The sequence below is a fragment of the Ruditapes philippinarum genome, unplaced genomic scaffold (genome assembly GCF_026571515.1).
Source record: "Ruditapes philippinarum isolate M1 unplaced genomic scaffold, ASM2657151v2 ctg1924_1_1_1_1, whole genome shotgun sequence".
Lineage (NCBI taxonomy): Eukaryota > Metazoa > Mollusca > Bivalvia > Venerida > Veneridae > Ruditapes > Ruditapes philippinarum.
In genome coordinates, this window is record NW_026858267.1 from 43,563 (window position 1) to 60,931 (window position 17,369).

At 30.2% G+C, this 17,369-nt stretch overlaps 1 protein-coding gene across 1 annotated transcript; it reads right to left on the reverse strand.

Annotated features, from left to right (window-relative positions):
* Positions 1-397: 397 nt before the first annotated feature.
* LOC132752614 (fibropellin-1-like) lies at positions 398-17,317 on the reverse strand. Its single transcript, XM_060742956.1, has 21 exons — positions 17,300-17,317; positions 16,578-16,837; positions 14,599-14,639; positions 14,185-14,298; positions 13,485-13,598; positions 12,240-12,353; positions 11,843-11,956; positions 11,317-11,430; positions 10,177-10,290; positions 9,434-9,547; positions 9,028-9,141; positions 7,245-7,358; positions 6,041-6,154; positions 5,330-5,443; positions 4,610-4,723; positions 4,063-4,122; positions 3,080-3,193; positions 2,114-2,227; positions 1,695-1,808; positions 844-957; positions 398-420 (listed from the first exon to the last, which is right to left on the reverse strand). Exons 1-21 carry the CDS (start codon positions 17,315-17,317, stop codon positions 398-400), a joined length of 2,226 nt encoding a protein of 741 aa, XP_060598939.1.
* Positions 17,318-17,369: the final 52 nt, after the last annotated feature.

Sequence of the window (17,369 nt, forward strand, 5' to 3'; positions counted from 1 at the left end):
ACTAGAAATTCAACAAATATGTTGAACATTCACATTACGGGAATTGTTTTATAGGTTATTTGCCCAAAACGGTGTTAAGTGGACTTGCATGAACAGATTAATCAAATGTCTTTTTCATAATTTTCGTGTTTTAGTGATTTTACAAAATAAAATATTTAAGATTGTAAAAGAAGCATTTACGAAATTTTCTAATTTCGCCTTTATTAATCAAGTGTTAAACCCTGAAAATGATGAAATAAATCGTAACAAAAAACGAAATTACAGTTTCAATTCAAATTTTCACCTTGTTAAATCAAATACAATACTAGAATGTATGTTAAAATTAATATAATTCGTCGCCTTAGTGCAATAGCGGAATAAGTCCTTCTAAATCAATACCGATATCTAAGACCAAAACTCAAAGCACTGTAGCAGCGAAACCTAAAAATAATTATTATTAAATCTATATCCTTATACTTTTTGAATCACATCCATTCTTCTTACAACACATTAGGAGATGAATCAACAAAAGTATTTTATACTTGTTTTCATATCCGATTCCAAAATTAATATATTGTGTTCGTTTTTCTTTCTTTCATAATATGTTAATTATATATGTATGACAAACTCAATACAATTTGGAATGTACTACCATGTATAATTTTGTGAATTAAATATTGTTTAAACTTAATTTAATAGCACTAAATCAGTTATTGCACTAAGGTAATGATATGTAATTTGTATAATGGCGAGGTTTTGCATTGATTTACATATCGGTAAATGTGTGATATATTCGGAAAAAATTAAATACTGTCGCAACTTTTCCGTCCTATACAGAAAAAATATTATTTTCATATTACTTACCATTTTCACAATGTTTTCCTTCATAGCCCAATTGACATGCACAGTTATACAAGTTGACATAATCGAAACAAGTTCCATTATTCTTACATGGGCTACTTTGGCATTCGTTGATGTCTATAGAATGGAGTGAAAAGTATCAAATAAGAATTAATATATTATTAATTTGGATTGATTACAACTCATGCATCGAAATCTTGGCGGGTCAAGATTTTACATGTCGTTGAACGATATTGAGGATTGGAACTTGATTAAAAGGCCATTATGTCTTAGAAATGCTTCAATTTAATTTCTAAAGAACAGTTCTTAGCGTGTTCTTTGTTAGAATTTTCAAAACGTTACACAAAATATCATTTTGCTTCTGTTTCTTTTGGCAGTAGGTTCAGTGTATTACTAGTGCGTACAGAAGTTTGAAGACTTTTACTACTTTTATGACAAAAATTCAACATTCCACAATACTTTTTTCATGTGACAATACAATATAGGTTACGAAAGACTGACAATATTGATACATTAATGTTAAATATTTTCCAGGGAAAACTTATGGTTTTTCGCAATGCTCACAAGATAATGGTACCTACACAATAATTTCATTTAGTTTACTTACAAGGTTTAGCTTAACTTTATAGCACTCTTTACAAGAGCAGTTACAGAGCTTAGAATAATTTTATAGAGTATTACATTGTCCTTTCATAGGCTAGATTCCAATAAGCTAATATTGAAGGATCAGAAAAATCAAGCAGAGATAAAAAAAACCGATCCATTGTGGTCTAAGAAACTATTTTCAATGTAAAAATAACAAAGGTGAAAATGTTAAATATACATGTATGTATTCTTTTGCACATCCATTTTACCTTTTTCGCAGTCTTTGCCTTCAAATCCAGGTTGGCATGAACAGTTATAGAAATTTACATGATCGTTACAAGTTCCGCCATTATTACATGGGGTACTGCCACATTCATTTATATCTTTTTAGAAGGACATGATGAAAAGTAAAATAAAATCAAATTTGTGTTATGTAAACTGTCAATTTTCTCTCTGTTGTTTAGAAATGATGTACATTGAACATAGAATATTTACTTTTATTAAACAAACCACTTCTTGTTTATCATTATTGTAAAGAAATATTGATAACGTAAACCTAAAAGAAAACGAAGTATAATAAAATGCCATGCTACAATTATAACTTTAATATTAAAGATATATTTTCCAATAATTACTTGAAGTGATTGACTTTATAATTTCATTCTTTCTTTTGCACATTGAGTTTTACCTGTTTCGCAATTAATGCCTACATATCCAAGTTGACATGAACAGTTAAAGAAGTTCACGTGATTGTTACATGTTCCACCATTTTCACAAGGGTTACTGTTACATTCGTTTATTCCTATAAATATTTAAATTAAAACAAAAAATGAAAAGATTATCCTATCACTGTTAAAATATGCTTGAATGAATATGTGTATTTTCTTAACTCTTGTAAAAAAAATAACAAAACAGTTATAGCGGAATAGATTTTGTGGAGTTTCTTTGGCACTTGCAACTTTAACGTTTAAAATTTCATCAGGTGATTATAGATTGATGTGTACAATATTTATTTTACATTTTGACAGAACTTTGTTACTTCAATTTCAAGAAGAATTTAATACAGATTTTGCACACTCAAAAATAAATACCATGCTAAATGGAGTGCGATATGGATCCAATATTAACCATTAGAACAAAGACTATATGGATTTGATATATACCTTTCTGGACACAGAAAATGAAAGCGAGGCTATATGGGGTTGATATGGGTTTGATGTGGACTGTTAAACTTTGGAAAGGAAAAAGAGGCTACATTGATACGAATGGATTCAATTATGATTTATATTGGAACATCACGTGGTTCAAATGCTGAAAGTGTATTCATCGAGTACAATACCGAAATCTAATAAACAAGTTCGCAGCTGTGAAACGTATATTGACGAGACGATAGTCGAGTCTGAATGAGGTTTTGTAGCTATATACACTCCCTTCGCAGCTCACTGAATACACTCACGTTAATTCAGACAGTGATAGTGGAACATTCGACCAATGCGCAGGAGAGAGGTAGCTATACACGAGTATAATTGTTGACAATTAAATAAAAACAATATTTAGCTGTTTGATACTAAGACTCATTCTCAGTTAAGTTAATTTTACACATTTGTTAGTTCTATATACTTAATCTATTTTATTTTTTTATTATTTTTCTTACCAATTTCACAATTAGTCCCTTCGAAGCCAGATTGACAAGTACAGTTATAAAAGTTGACATAATCATTACAAGTTCCATTGTTGTAACATGGATTACTTTCACATTCGTTTATGTCTACAAACAGACGTAAAAAAACAAATCAAATAAAAATTATATGAGTTATGAAACAGCTCTGCTAAGATGAAAAAAGTGTTTGGCATTTACCACTATATTTATTTTCATAGCACATATATTTTCACAATTAATGTCTTCGTATGATCGGTGACATGAACAGTCGTTTTTGTTAACAGTTTTAAGTTCGTTAAAGACATGCTGCTATTATCTTTAAACATTTACTTGAACTTTTCTTACCATTTTCACAATAAATTCCTTCATAGCCCGGTTGGCAAGAACATTTATATAAGTTAACATCATCATAACATGTTCCATCGTTCTTACATGGATTACTTTGGCATTCGTCGGTTTCTGAGAACAGAAGTGATACAGTTAAAGTGGTATGATGCCCATTCAAATGTTAGTGGATAGTGCACAGGTCAAAATAAGAATAACTTTAGTTTTTGTTTTCTATTTTTAAATGAATGAAATGTCACTTTAACAAATAAAATAAAAAAGTATACAAATAGTTTGAATTGATCATCAATATGTTTAATACATTTATTACGAAGCTGAAAAACTTTTCGCCATTTATTACATTGACAAGAGCAATTATAGAAGTTCACATGATTGTTACATGTTCCGCATTTTTACATGGATTGCTGCCACGTTCATTTATTTCTAATAGGATGTAAAGTAAAAAGATAAAATGAAAAAAATAAAAACTTTATCACTGACAAAATATGTATCATTGAATGTATATGTTTATTAACTTCACTCTTGTAAACAAAATAATAAAACAATTATAATGGAATAATTTACAATTATGTGACGTTTTTGTAGCACTTGCGACTTTAACGTTTTTATGGTTTTTATGCAATGTTGAGTACAATGTGGAGTTCTTCTGGATTCAAACCTCTGTTGGAAGAGGTACATATAGAACTGTGTTACTACAATAACAAAAAAATAATTTGATATTAAAAATGAAAACCAGGCTAGCTAGAGGGCAATTATGTATTCAATTACAACCATCTGGACACAGGAAATGAAAACGAGACCATATGGGACGTAATATAGATTTGATTTTAACCTTTTGGCCTCAGGAGACGAAAACGAGGCTATATGGGGTGTGATATTGGTTTAAATGGTCTGTTTGACTATGGAAATGGAAAGGAGGCTTAAGTTTTAAGAATGGATCTAACACTGAATTCTTGGATGAGTATACAGCTGTCAGACGTATACTTGACGATGCGCTGGGCGAAACTGAAGTTGTGTAGCTAAGTAAAAATATAATAGCTGACAATTATAATAAAGCAATCTTAAGTTTCTTGATATTAAGACCCATACTCAGTTAGTTAGATATCGAGGCGATAGTTCGGCAAAAACTTTATAATTTTACACATTCGTTAGTTTTATAATCTTATGCAATTTTCTTACCAATTTCACAATTACTTCCTCCGTAGCCAGGTTGACAAGTACAGTTATAAAAGTTGACATAATCATTACAAGTTCCGTTGTTCTTGCATGGATTACTTTCACATTCGTTTATGTCTACAAAAAGATGTGAAAGAACAAAAGAAAAAATCATAAGTGTAATTTCGATATACAAAATCTCTGCTATGATGAAAAGCATTTTTTGCATTTACTTCTATATTTATTTTCACTGCACATATTTTTATTGCACATATTTTTCACAATGATAGTTTTCATATAACGGATGACATGAACAAAAATTCTTTTGTTTTGTTTAAACGAAACACGATGCATTTACGTTAAACATAATCATTTTTTATTAATATCGTTCTTGTTAATCAATATCTTAATTAAATATTAATTACGTTTGACTTAAGAAACAAGAAGTATCACAAAAACATAACGCTTCCATAGCTCAGTCAGTGCCTTTTGAAATTATGTGCTAGCATGTACATATCGCTAAATGATAAAGAAATGCTAGATTCATCCGGAAAAAAAACTTTTCACAAATTGTGTTTATATTAACAAGAAAATGGTTTCTAAACATTTCTGTTAAGTTTTATTACAATATATACTTATATTATCCAAACATTGTTGACAAGAGCAGTTACAGTAGTAAAAATGATTGTAAAAGATTCTATTGTCCTTTGTCAATTATTCTTTCTTTTGCACATTCAGGTTTACCTGTTTCGCAATTAATGCCTACATATCCCAGTTGACATGAACAATAATAGAAGTTAACATGATTGTTACATGTTCCACCATTTTCACATGGGTTGCTGTCACATTCATTTATATCTATAAAGATACAAACACATTTTCACATGGCTCGCTGTCACATTTATTAATATCTATACAGATACAAACACATTTTCACATGGGTTGCTGTCACGTCATTTATATCTATAAGGATACAAACACATTTTCACATGGCTCGCTGTCACATTCATTAATATCTATACAGATACAAACACATTTTCACATGGGTTGCTGTCACATTCATTTATATCTATACAGATACAAACACATTTTAACATGGGTTGCTGTCACATTCATTAATATCTATACAGATACAAACACATTTTCACATGGGTTGTTGTCACATTCATTTATATTTACAAAGATACAAACATATTATTGAACTAATATGTGTTTAATTTACATTAAATTAAAAATAACCAAACAGTTAAAGTGGATTGGTTCATCTATAAACTTTGTTGTAACATCTTACGCTTCCGTGGCTAAGTCAGTGCCTTTTATTACAATTTTTACTTATATTATCCTAACATTGTTGACAAAAGCAGTTATAGTAGTAAAATGCCTGTAATTGAAATGGATTTTATTGCTTTTTGTCATTTATTCAAAATATTTTTTCTTTTGAACATTGAGTTTTACCTGTTTCGCAATTAATGCCTACATATCCAAGTTGACATGAACAGTTATAGAAGTCCACGTGATTGTTACATGTTCCACCATTTTCACAAGGGTTACTGTTACATTCGTTTATTTCTATAAATATTTAAAGTAAAAAAAATGAAAAGATTATCCTATCACTATTAAAATATGCTTGAATGAATATGTGTATTTTCTTAACTCTTGTAAAAAAAATAACAAAATTATAGCGGAATGGAATTTGTGGAGTTTCTTTGGCACTTGCAGCTTTAACGTTAAAAATTTCATCAGGTAATAATACATTGGTGTGTACCATATTTATTTTACATTTTGACAGAACTTTGTTAATTCAATTTCAAAAAGAATTTAATACAGATTTTGCACACTCAAAAATAAATACCATGCTAAATGGAGTGCGATATGGGTCCAATATTAACCATTAGGACAAAGGCTATATAGGGTGTGATTTGGATTTGATATATACCTTTCTGGACACAGAAAATGAAAACGAGGCTATATGGGGTGTGATATGGGTTTGATATGGACTGTTTGACTTTGAAAAGGAAAAAGAGACTACATTGATACGAATGGATCCAATAATGATTCCGAGTCGGAATGAGGTTTTGTAGCTATATACGCTCCCTTCGCAGCTCACTGAATACACTCACGTTAATTCAGACAGTGAGTGATAGTGGAATATTCGACTGATGCCCAGGAGAGAGGTAGCTATACACGAGTATAATTGTTGACATTTAAATAAAAACAATATTTAGCTGTTTGATACTAAGACTCATTCTCAGTTAATTTAACACATTTGTTAGTTCTATATACTTAATCTATTTTATTTACCAATTTCACAATTAGTTCCTTCAAAGCCAGATTGACAAGTATAGTTATGAAAGTTGACATAATTATTACAAGTTCAATTGTTGTAACATGGACTACTATAACATTCGTTTATTTCTTCAAACAGACGTGAAAGAACAAATCAAATAAAAAGTATATGTGTTATGAAACAGCTCTGCTAATATGAAAAAAAAGTGTTTAGCATTTACCACTATATTTATTTTTATAGCGCATATGTTATCAAAATTAATGTCTTCGTATCATCGGTGACATGAACCATTGCTTTTTATGATAAGTTTTGGAAACATTTTAAGTTCGTTAAAGACATGCTGCTATTATATTTTTCTTGAACTTTTCTTACCATTTTCGCAATAAAGTCCTTCATAGCCCGGTTGGCAAGTACACTTATATGAGTTAACATAATCATAACAAGTTCCATCGTTCTTACATGGATTACTTTGGCATTCGTCAATTTCTGAAAACAGGAGCGATATAGTTAGAGTGGCATAATGTCAATTCAAATTTTAGTGGATAAGGTACAAGTCAAAGTAACTTTAGTTTGTGTCATAATATTATTGTGTCTACTCCATGTGTATAATCAATCATCCATATGACTCACCAAATATTGTTTGAATAGCCTTTGACTTATAAAAAGGGTAATCTTTATGCCCGTATCGGCCATTTTAGTTCTTTCATTTCATTTCACTTATTACATGTCTCCCCCATTCTATTCACCGCCCTTTTGTCCTCTCCCGTAATTTGCTGGTGTAACAGAGTTGTGTGGGGGCTGCGTTCTGTCGTGTTGATATGTTTTCTCTTATATTTTTTATTTTTCAGGCAATTTTTATACTTTATTAAGAGTTTTCATTATCAATAATTGGTCTCTCATAATTATAAAAGTCAATCATTTTAAATATATAACTAATTAAGATCGACTCGACAGCGAAAAAATGAGTGAAATGTCTCTTTAACAAAAAAACAAGTATCAAATAGTTTGAATTGATCACCACTCTGATTTTATACATTACTTACAAAGCTGAAACGACTTTTCGTCATTTATAACTTTATTATTACTTTTCCATATTCAGTTTTACCTATTTCGCAATTGATACCTACATATCCCAGTTGACATGAACAGTTATAGAAGTTTACATGATTGTGACATGTTCCATCATTTTCACATCTTAATTTTTATCTTCATTGCACATATTTTTATTGCACATATTTCAAAATTATTGTTTTTTATATCACGGATGCTATGAACAATATTTGTTTGTTTAATCAAAAAAACGACTCGTTTATGTTTTACAATTTTTTCTGATAAATACCGTTCTTGTAAGTCAATATCTTAATGAAATATAAACAAATGACTTTGGAAAAATGAAGTATCTCAAAAACCTTACGCTTCCGTTGCTAAGTCAGTACTTTTTGAAAATATGTGCTACATTGTAAATATCGCTAAATGATAAAGAATTGATAGTAATATCCGGGAAAAACTTTTCACATATTGTGTTCATACTAACTAGAATATGTTATCTTAACATTTCCGTTCATTTTGTGTGTGTGTGTGTGTTTTTTTTCTTTTTTTTTCTTTTGTTTTTTTGGCAATATATACTTATATTATCATAGCATTGTTGACAAGAACAGTTACGATAGTAAAACTAATTGTCAAGGATTCTTTTGCACTTCGCCACATTATTCTTTATTGTAAAGTAAAAAACGAAATGAAAAGATAATCATAATTTTATCACTATATGGGGGTAATGTGGGTTTGATATGAACCTTTGAACTCAGGAAATGAAAACGAGGCTATATGGGATGTGATATTGGTTTAAATGGTCTGTTTGACTCTGGAAATGGAAAGGAGGCTTAAGTTTTAAGAATGGATCTAACACTGAATTCTTGGACGATTACACATCTGTCAAACGTATACTTGACGAAGCGCTGGCCGAGTCTGAAGCAGGTTTTGTAGTTCTGCGAGAGTATCATAGCTGACAATTAAAAAAAAGAAAACAATATTAAGATGCTTGATACTAAGACCATCCTCAGTTAATTAGATATTTCGGTAAAAACTTAATAATTTTACACATTCTTTAGTTCTATAAACGTATGCTATTCTAATATTGTTGGGTTTTTTTTCTTACCAATTTCACAATAAGTTCCTTTGAAGCCAGGTTGACAAGTACAGTTATAAAAGTTGACATAATCATTACAGGTTCCATTGTTGTTGCATGGCTTACTTTCACATTCGTTTATGTCTACAAACAGACGTGAAAGAACAATCAGATAAGAGTAATTCCGATATGCAAAATCTTAGCTATACTGAAAAGCATTTTGGCATTTACTACTATATTTATTTTCACTGCACATATTTTATTGCACATAGTTTTCACAATAATATTTTTTTTTTGTTTACTTAGTCTAACAGGTGACATGTTTCTTATAGAAGTATCATGAACCATCGCTTTTTATGATAAGTTTAGAAACATTTTTTAGTTTATTAAAGACATGCTGCTATCATCTTTTAACAATTACTTGAACTTTTCTTACCATTTTCGCAATAAAGTCCTTCATAGCCCGGTTGGCAAATACACATATATGAGTTAACATAATCATAACAAGTTCCATCGTTCTTACATGGATTACTTTGGCATTCGTCAATTTCTGAAAACAGGAGTGATACAGTTAGAGTGGCATAATGCTCATTCAAATTTTAGTTGATAAGGTACAGGTCAAAGTAGTTTTAGTTTGTGTCATAATATTATAATTGTGTCTACTCCATGTGTATAATCAATCACCCATATGACTCACGAAATATTTTTTTGAATATCCTTTGACTTATAAAATGGGTAGTCTTTAAGCCCGTATCTGCCATTTTAGTTCTTTCATTTCATTTCATTTATTACATGTCCCTCCCATTCTATTCACCGCCCCTTTGTGCTCTCCCGTTATTGGCTGGTGTGACAGAGTTGTGTCGGGGGCTGCGTTCTGTCGTTTTTGATGTGTTTTCTCATATATTTTTTTTTTTATATTTCAGGCATTTTTGATATTTTATTAACAGTTTTCATTATCAATAATTGGTCTCTCAAAATTATAAAAGTCAATTATTTTAAATATATAACTAATTAAGATCGACTCAACAGCGAAACATTGAGTGAAATGTCTCTTTAACAAAAAACAAGTATCAAATAGTTTGAATTGATCACCACTCTGATTTTATACATTACTTACAAAGCTGAACCGATTTTTCGTCATTTACTACTTTATTATTTCTTTTCCACATTAAGTTTTACCTGTTTCGCAATTAATGCCTACATATCCAAGTTTACATGAACAGTTATAGAAGTTCACATGATTGTTACATGTTCCACCATTTTCACATGGGTTGCTGTCACATTCGTTTATTTCTATAAAGATGTAAAGAAAAAATGAATATATAAAAGATAGTCATAATTTTGCATTATTTACATATCGCTGAATGATATATGTTTATTATTTCCAAATAACTGAAACTTTGTCCCAACTTTTCCGTCCAGTACAGAAAAGAATATCTTTAACTTTTATATTACTTATTTATAATTTAACATTGTATTCCTTCATAGTCCGGTTGACAAGAACAGTTATGGAAGTTGACATAATCATAGCAAGTTTCATCGCTCGTTAATGGACTACTTTGTCATTCGTTAATATCTATAAAAAGAAACGAAAAGTATCAAACGAAAGTAAGGATGGTATTAATTTGCATTGATTACAACTCGTGCATCAAAATGGAAGATGAATAGGTGTTTATTGTCCACTGCTTTATTTATTTCTATTCCTCACCAAACTGAATAGTATTAAACCGCTGAAAATGTTAATGGTAACAAAGCGAACTATGGAAATTACGTGTGCAAACACCAGTTCGTCACACACACTTTTAGAATCTGACTGCATAGATGAGTGTATATTGTATATTGGCGGGAATGATTTGCATGTCGTTAAATGATATTGAAGATTGGAATTTGCTAAAATGTTCATTATGCTTTAGAAGTTCTGTCAATTTAATTTAAAAAAAAAACATTTTTTACGTGTTCTGTTAGAATTTTCAAAACGTTACACATTGGCAAAATAACCTTTTGATTCTGTTGCTTTTTGGCAGTATGTACAGTGAAATACTTGAATACTGAAGTTAGAAGACTTCTCTTACATTTTATAACTTTTATGATAACTTATTTCACATTCATCTCTACTTTTTCAGGTGCCAAATACAATATAGGTAACCATAGGTTGACCATATTGATACATAAATGTTAAGTTATTTTCAACTAAACTATATTTTACGCAATACTTGCAAGATAATTGATCACCACTCAGATTTTATACATTACTTACGAAGCTGAAACGACATTTCGTCATTTATTACTTTATTATTTCTTTTCCACATTAAGTTTTACCTATTTCGCAATTAATGCCTACATATCCCAGTTGACATGTACAGTTATAGAAGTTCACATGATTGTTACATGTTCCATCATTTTCACATGGGTTGCTGTCACATTCGTTTATTTCTATTAAGATGTAAAGAAAAAATGAATATATAAAAGATAGTCATAATTTTGCATTATTTACATATCGCTGAATGATATGTTTATTATTTCCAAATTTCCCTTTATGATAATTTCATTTATTCAAATAAATAATTCATTGTGGTCCGAAGAATATTTTTCAATGTAAAAACAATAAAGATGAAAAAGTTTAATATTCACTGCTATATTTATTTTTTGATACCAATATTTACCTGCTTCGCAACTTTTACCTTCAATCTTGGTTGACATGAACAGTAAAAGAAGTTAAGATAACCGTTACAAGATTCAATAGTGTACAAGTAATTTGGATTGATCTCTACGTGCACTCTGTTTAAATACTTTTAAAAATTAAAAATTTAAGAATTTATTATTTCTTTTGCAAATTGATTTTTACCTATTTCGCAGTTAATGCCTACATATCCCAGTTGACATGAACAGTTATAGAAGTCCACATGATTGTTACATGTTCCACCATTTTCACATGGGTTGCTGTCACATTCGTTTATTTCTATAAAGATGTAAAGTAAAAATGATAATTATAATTTTATCACTGAATTTTATTGGACAAGTATACAGCTGTCAAACCTATTTTGAACGTCGGTCTGATTAACGTTTTTCAGCTGTTTACGTGTATATTTGTAACAAATTGAATTAAAAGGAGTTTTTTATGGGTTATATACTAAAAATTACCGTTTGAAATTCAAGAACTTTAAGCAAAAACTACAATATACAACACATTCGTTAGTTCTTTAAACTTATGTTTTTCAAACATTTTTTTAAATTCTTCTTACCAATTTCACAATTAGTTCCTTCGAAGCCAGGTTGACAAGTACAGTTATAAAAGTTGACATAATTATTACAGGTTCCATTGTTCTTACATGGATTACTATCACATTCGTTTATTTCTACAAACAGACGTGAAAGAACGAACATAAATTAAATAAGTAATGTCGATCTGAAACATTCCTGCTTACATCAAAAGTGTTTGCCATATATTTATTTTTATTTCACATATTTTTTCACAGTTAGTAGTCTTCTTATCACAAAGTTATATGAGTAACTTTAATATGTAAAATCTCTGCTTTGATGAAAAACTTTTTGGCATTTACTGCTTTATTTATTTTAATTGCACATATTTTTATTGCACATATTTTCAAAACTATTGTTTTTTATATCACGGATGCCATGAACAATATTTTTTGTTTAATCGAAAAACGACTCATTTATGTTTTACTTTTTTTCTGATTAATACCGTTCTTGTTAGTCAATATCTTAATGAAATATTAATTAATGACTTAAGAAAAATGAAGTATCACAAAAACCTTACGCTCCCGTGGCTAAGTCAGTACCTTTTGAAAATATGTGCTAGATTGTAAATATCGCTAAATGATAAAGAATTGATAGTAATATCCGGAAAAAACTTTTCACATATTGTGTTCATACTAACTAGAATATGTTATCTAAACATTTCCGTTCATTTTTTTTTGCAATATATACTTATATTATCATAGCATTGTTGACAAGAGCAGTTACGGTAGTAAAACTAATTTTAAAGGATTCTTTTGCCCTTTGCCATTTATAATATTATTCTTTAATGTAAAGTAAAAGATAGAATGAAAAGATAAACATAATTTTATCACTATATGGGGGTAATATGGGTTTGACATTAACCTTTTGGCCTCTGGAGATGAAAACGAGGCTATATGGGATGTGATATTGGTTTAAATGGACTGTTTGACTCTGGAATTGTATAGGAGGCTAAAATTATTATTAAGGGTGAATCAAACAATGAATTCTTGGACGATTACACATTTGTCAAACGTAACTTGACGAGGTGCTGGCCGAGACTGAAGCAGGTTTTGTAGCTCTGCGACAGTATAATATCTGACAATTAAAAAAAGAAAACAATCTTAAGATGCTTGATACTAAGGCCATCCTCAGTTAATTAGATATTTCGGTAAAAACTTAATAATTTTTACACGTTCCTTTGTTCTATAAACGTTTGCTATTCAATTATTGTTGGGTTTTTTTCTTACCAATTTCACAATAACTTCCTTTGAAGCCAGGTTGACAAGTACAGTTATAAAAGTTGACATAATCATTACAAGTTCCATTGTTGTTACATGGATTACTTTCACATTCGTTTATGTCTACAAATAGATGTGAAAGAACAAAAAGATAAGAGTAATTTCGATATACAAAATCTTTGCTATAATGAAAACATTTTGGCATTTACTACTATATTTATTTTCACTGCACATATTTTCATTGCACATATTTTTCACAATAATAGTTTTTATATCACCGATGACATGGACATTAAATTATTGTTTTGTTTAAACGAAACACGATGCATTTATGTTATACATAATCTTTTTTTATTAATATCCTTCTTGTTAGTGAATATCTTTATTGAATATTAATTATGTTTGACTAGATGTATCACAAAAACATAACGCTTCCATGGCTAAGTCAGTGCCTTTTGAAAATATGTGCTAGCATGTACATATCGCTAAATGATAAAGAAATGAACGATATATCCGGAAAAAACTTTTCGCAAATTCATACTAACAAGAAAATGGTTTCTAAACATTTCCGTTAAGTTTTATTACAGTATTTACTAATATTATCATAACATTGTTGACAAGAGCAGTTACAGTAGTAAAAATAATTATAAGATTAAATTGCCCTTTGTCATTTATTATCTTATCCTTTCTTTTGAACATTGAGTTTTACCTGTTTCACAATTAATGCCTACATATCCCAGTTGGCACGAACAGTTATAAAAGTTAACATGATTGTTACATGTTCCACCATTTTCACATGGATTGCTGTCACATTCATTTATATCTATAAAGATGAAAACATATGATTGAACTAATACGTGTTTACTTTACATTTAATTAAAAAATAATAAAACAGTTAAAGTAGAAAGGTTTATAAATGAACTTGGTTGTTACAGTTGCTACCTTTTATATTCATCGATAGTTTTCGTAAATTATTATCTAAATTAATTTTATTTAATTTTATTTTTTTATTTTTATTTATTTTTGGGGGGGGGGGGGTGGATTACGTCACATCAACACAGTAGTGTTCATATGGCGACTTTCCATCTTTACTGGCGGAGGAAGACAAAAGAATGTATATTACCTGTAGCATGTAACACAATGCATCTTGTTTCACTTGTGACTCTGCAAACAGTTTAACATATAATAAAATGAAACTCTTCATATTGATTTTTATATATAGGTTTCACTGGTTAAACTATCTTAATATATGTGTATATATCCAATTTTTACCATGTAGACACATTTTTTTTCAAATTGTAAGGTTTGTATGTCTTCAATATATTCTCAAGTGCCATTATTTCCTGCATAGACATAAGAGTAGTCTTTTTTATAATCAAAATGGCATGTTTGCATATATCAAGCAATCTTTTTTTCGGGTCTTGCGTCATTCGTTTGACAATAATTACAATAAAAATGCTTTTAATTCTATGATATCATTGTTGTTCGTTTTTTGTGTAATTAGTGAAATACCATATTATTATCTATATTAACCACCACATTTTCTCAAAATAAATCGTTCGAAACTACCGACAGAAAAAACTCATGGCATAATTTGTCACCAGTTGCATAGAAGAGAAAACAAACAAAAAAGAAAGTTTAACGAACCGATAGATTTGTTTTCAGAAAAAAGTCTTATATCTGGGTTTAAACAACAATTTTTTTCAATAAATTGATACCTTTTCAGCAATCAATAACTGCATTATTTTTTTTAACATTCATAAACTAACAACAATACAGTACGCGGCACCGCCAACTGCAGCCCAACCAACCCCACTCCCAGTTGGTAATTTGTAATACTGTTTTTATGGTATATGCAAGAGAATATAGTGTATGCTTCGACAAGCATTTTTGTCATATTTGATTAATTCAAGATGTATTTTCACCTATATCCCGTCGGCAACATACATGTATATAAAGCCATTTATATGTAAAATATATAAATTCTTATTTCCTAAGTGTGTGACTACATTGCCTTTGTGCAAGCTTACAACGGCGATAGCATAAGTAAAATAAATGGAATAGTCGTGCTCAGTTCAGCAAGTGCACCGTTTCTGGGCTTGCTGTCAAACAGTTTACCAGAACAAGTTGCCTTCACTTTCGCAAAGAACTGAGTACTTCTGTACATGCCAAAGCAGAGGTACAATGCGAATGATCTTAGAAAGGATTTCATGACAAATCACAACTTACGTGACCTTCATCGTCGGGAAATCGAACCCAGGTCGCCTGATTCACAGTCCATTTTCCAATCAGGTGACCATTTATGTAATAATATTCAGGAATGTCGTATGATAACATTTTCTTATTTTTTTAAGTTTATACATAACAGCTGTTATTATTTGGCATTTGAGTTTGTTAAAAAAACATGAATTGTTAAGATATAACAATTATTACTCATTTCATAACCGAGAGACAAGAAGAGATAATACTAAGTGACCCTGCAATTTTAGGTTTGTTTGTTTGTTGTTTTGTTTTTTGTTGTTTTTTTTATCTCAAATGAAGTTAAATGAAATTAGGAGCAGTATACCCTATTTCATCTCTGGCGAAGAAACAAACTCTGTGGTCAGAATTAGCGTCAGAAGTGGAAGACGTCCATGTTGCAGCAGCAGTTAGAAAGTGCAAGGGTGATGCAAAAGTGTTCATTGTTGATTGCACTATTCTTATCTCTGATAGTATTATTATTCTTAGAAATCTACGTGTGAAAAATATCAATTTATATATATTTGTTTAGGTTTCATATATTTATTATATGATGCCTTATATAGATATACTACTATAAGTAACTAAAACCATTATTTTGTAAAATGAAATTTTTTTATCCGACGATCATTTTTTCACATTAAAACATATAATTTATGACAATCATATATAATCTCGGGTGTAATTGTTATTTGAATTGATTATTCAGATAAACCATCCTCGACTCAAATGATTTTGTTAGATCGGGATATTGGACAATTTTAAACTACAGTTAAGAAAAGAAAATATTAGTGAAAGTAATATTAACACCACTTTGACATTTTATATTGATATAATATCAGACTATACAAGAACAATACTTACAAGTGAGGTCCCTGTACTTTGATTGTAAAGCTGTACTGACTGCCGATGTCAGTAACGAACTTTGTGTTGGCAGTTGGTGTTGGGTCTATAAATTGCGGTGTATCTGAACAACCACTCCCTGAAGATATGTTTACCATGAATTGAACAGGTATGCTACTTAGAGGTGTTGTTGACGTTATGGCGATAAAATCTTCAACTTGTATGGCTACTGCGTAAAACCCTGTGGTGGTACCTGCTGTGTATGATATAGTGCATGTCGCCTGAAAATATAACATATCTTGACAACTTTAGAAAACTTTCTTTTCTGTCTAAAGAAACAACAATGAAACATCAACATATCAACATTTCTATCAGGAGTCAATTGAGATATGAGCCGCGTCACGACAAAAATCAACATAATGGCGACTAGCATAGATCCAGACCAGCCTGTGCATCAGCGCTGTCAGATCAGGATCTATGCTGTACGCTTACAAACTCTATTATAAGTTGAGAAACTTATAGCTAACAGCATGGATACTGATATCAGACTGCGCGGACGCGCGGGCTGGTCTGGATCCATGCTGATTGCAAACACACTATGTTGGTTTTGTCATGACGCGGCTAATACGAGTCAGCGACAAGGAGCTTTTAAAATATGTGGGGGAGATTGATAGTCAATCGAAGCGTGTATCACAGCTAATAAATTTCATGTGGCCTCAAAACATAAAATATTTCCGTTTTACAATAATGCCTTCTTCCATGTCATTCGAAAGTATTTGTTACAAATTAATAATACATGAAGAATTTGACCGA

What these genes read in the sequence shown, in the direction of transcription:
- LOC132752614 (XM_060742956.1), bottom strand. An exon ending in AGGCATTAATTGTGAAACAG is followed by an intron (nt 13,599 to 14,184) that starts GTAAAACTCAAT and finishes ATCTATTTGTAG; the next exon opens with ACATAAACGAATGTGAAAGT. An exon ending in AGGCATTAACTGCGAAATAG is followed by an intron (nt 11,431 to 11,842) that starts GTAAAAATCAAT and finishes ACATCTTAATAG; the next exon opens with AAATAAACGAATGTGACAGC.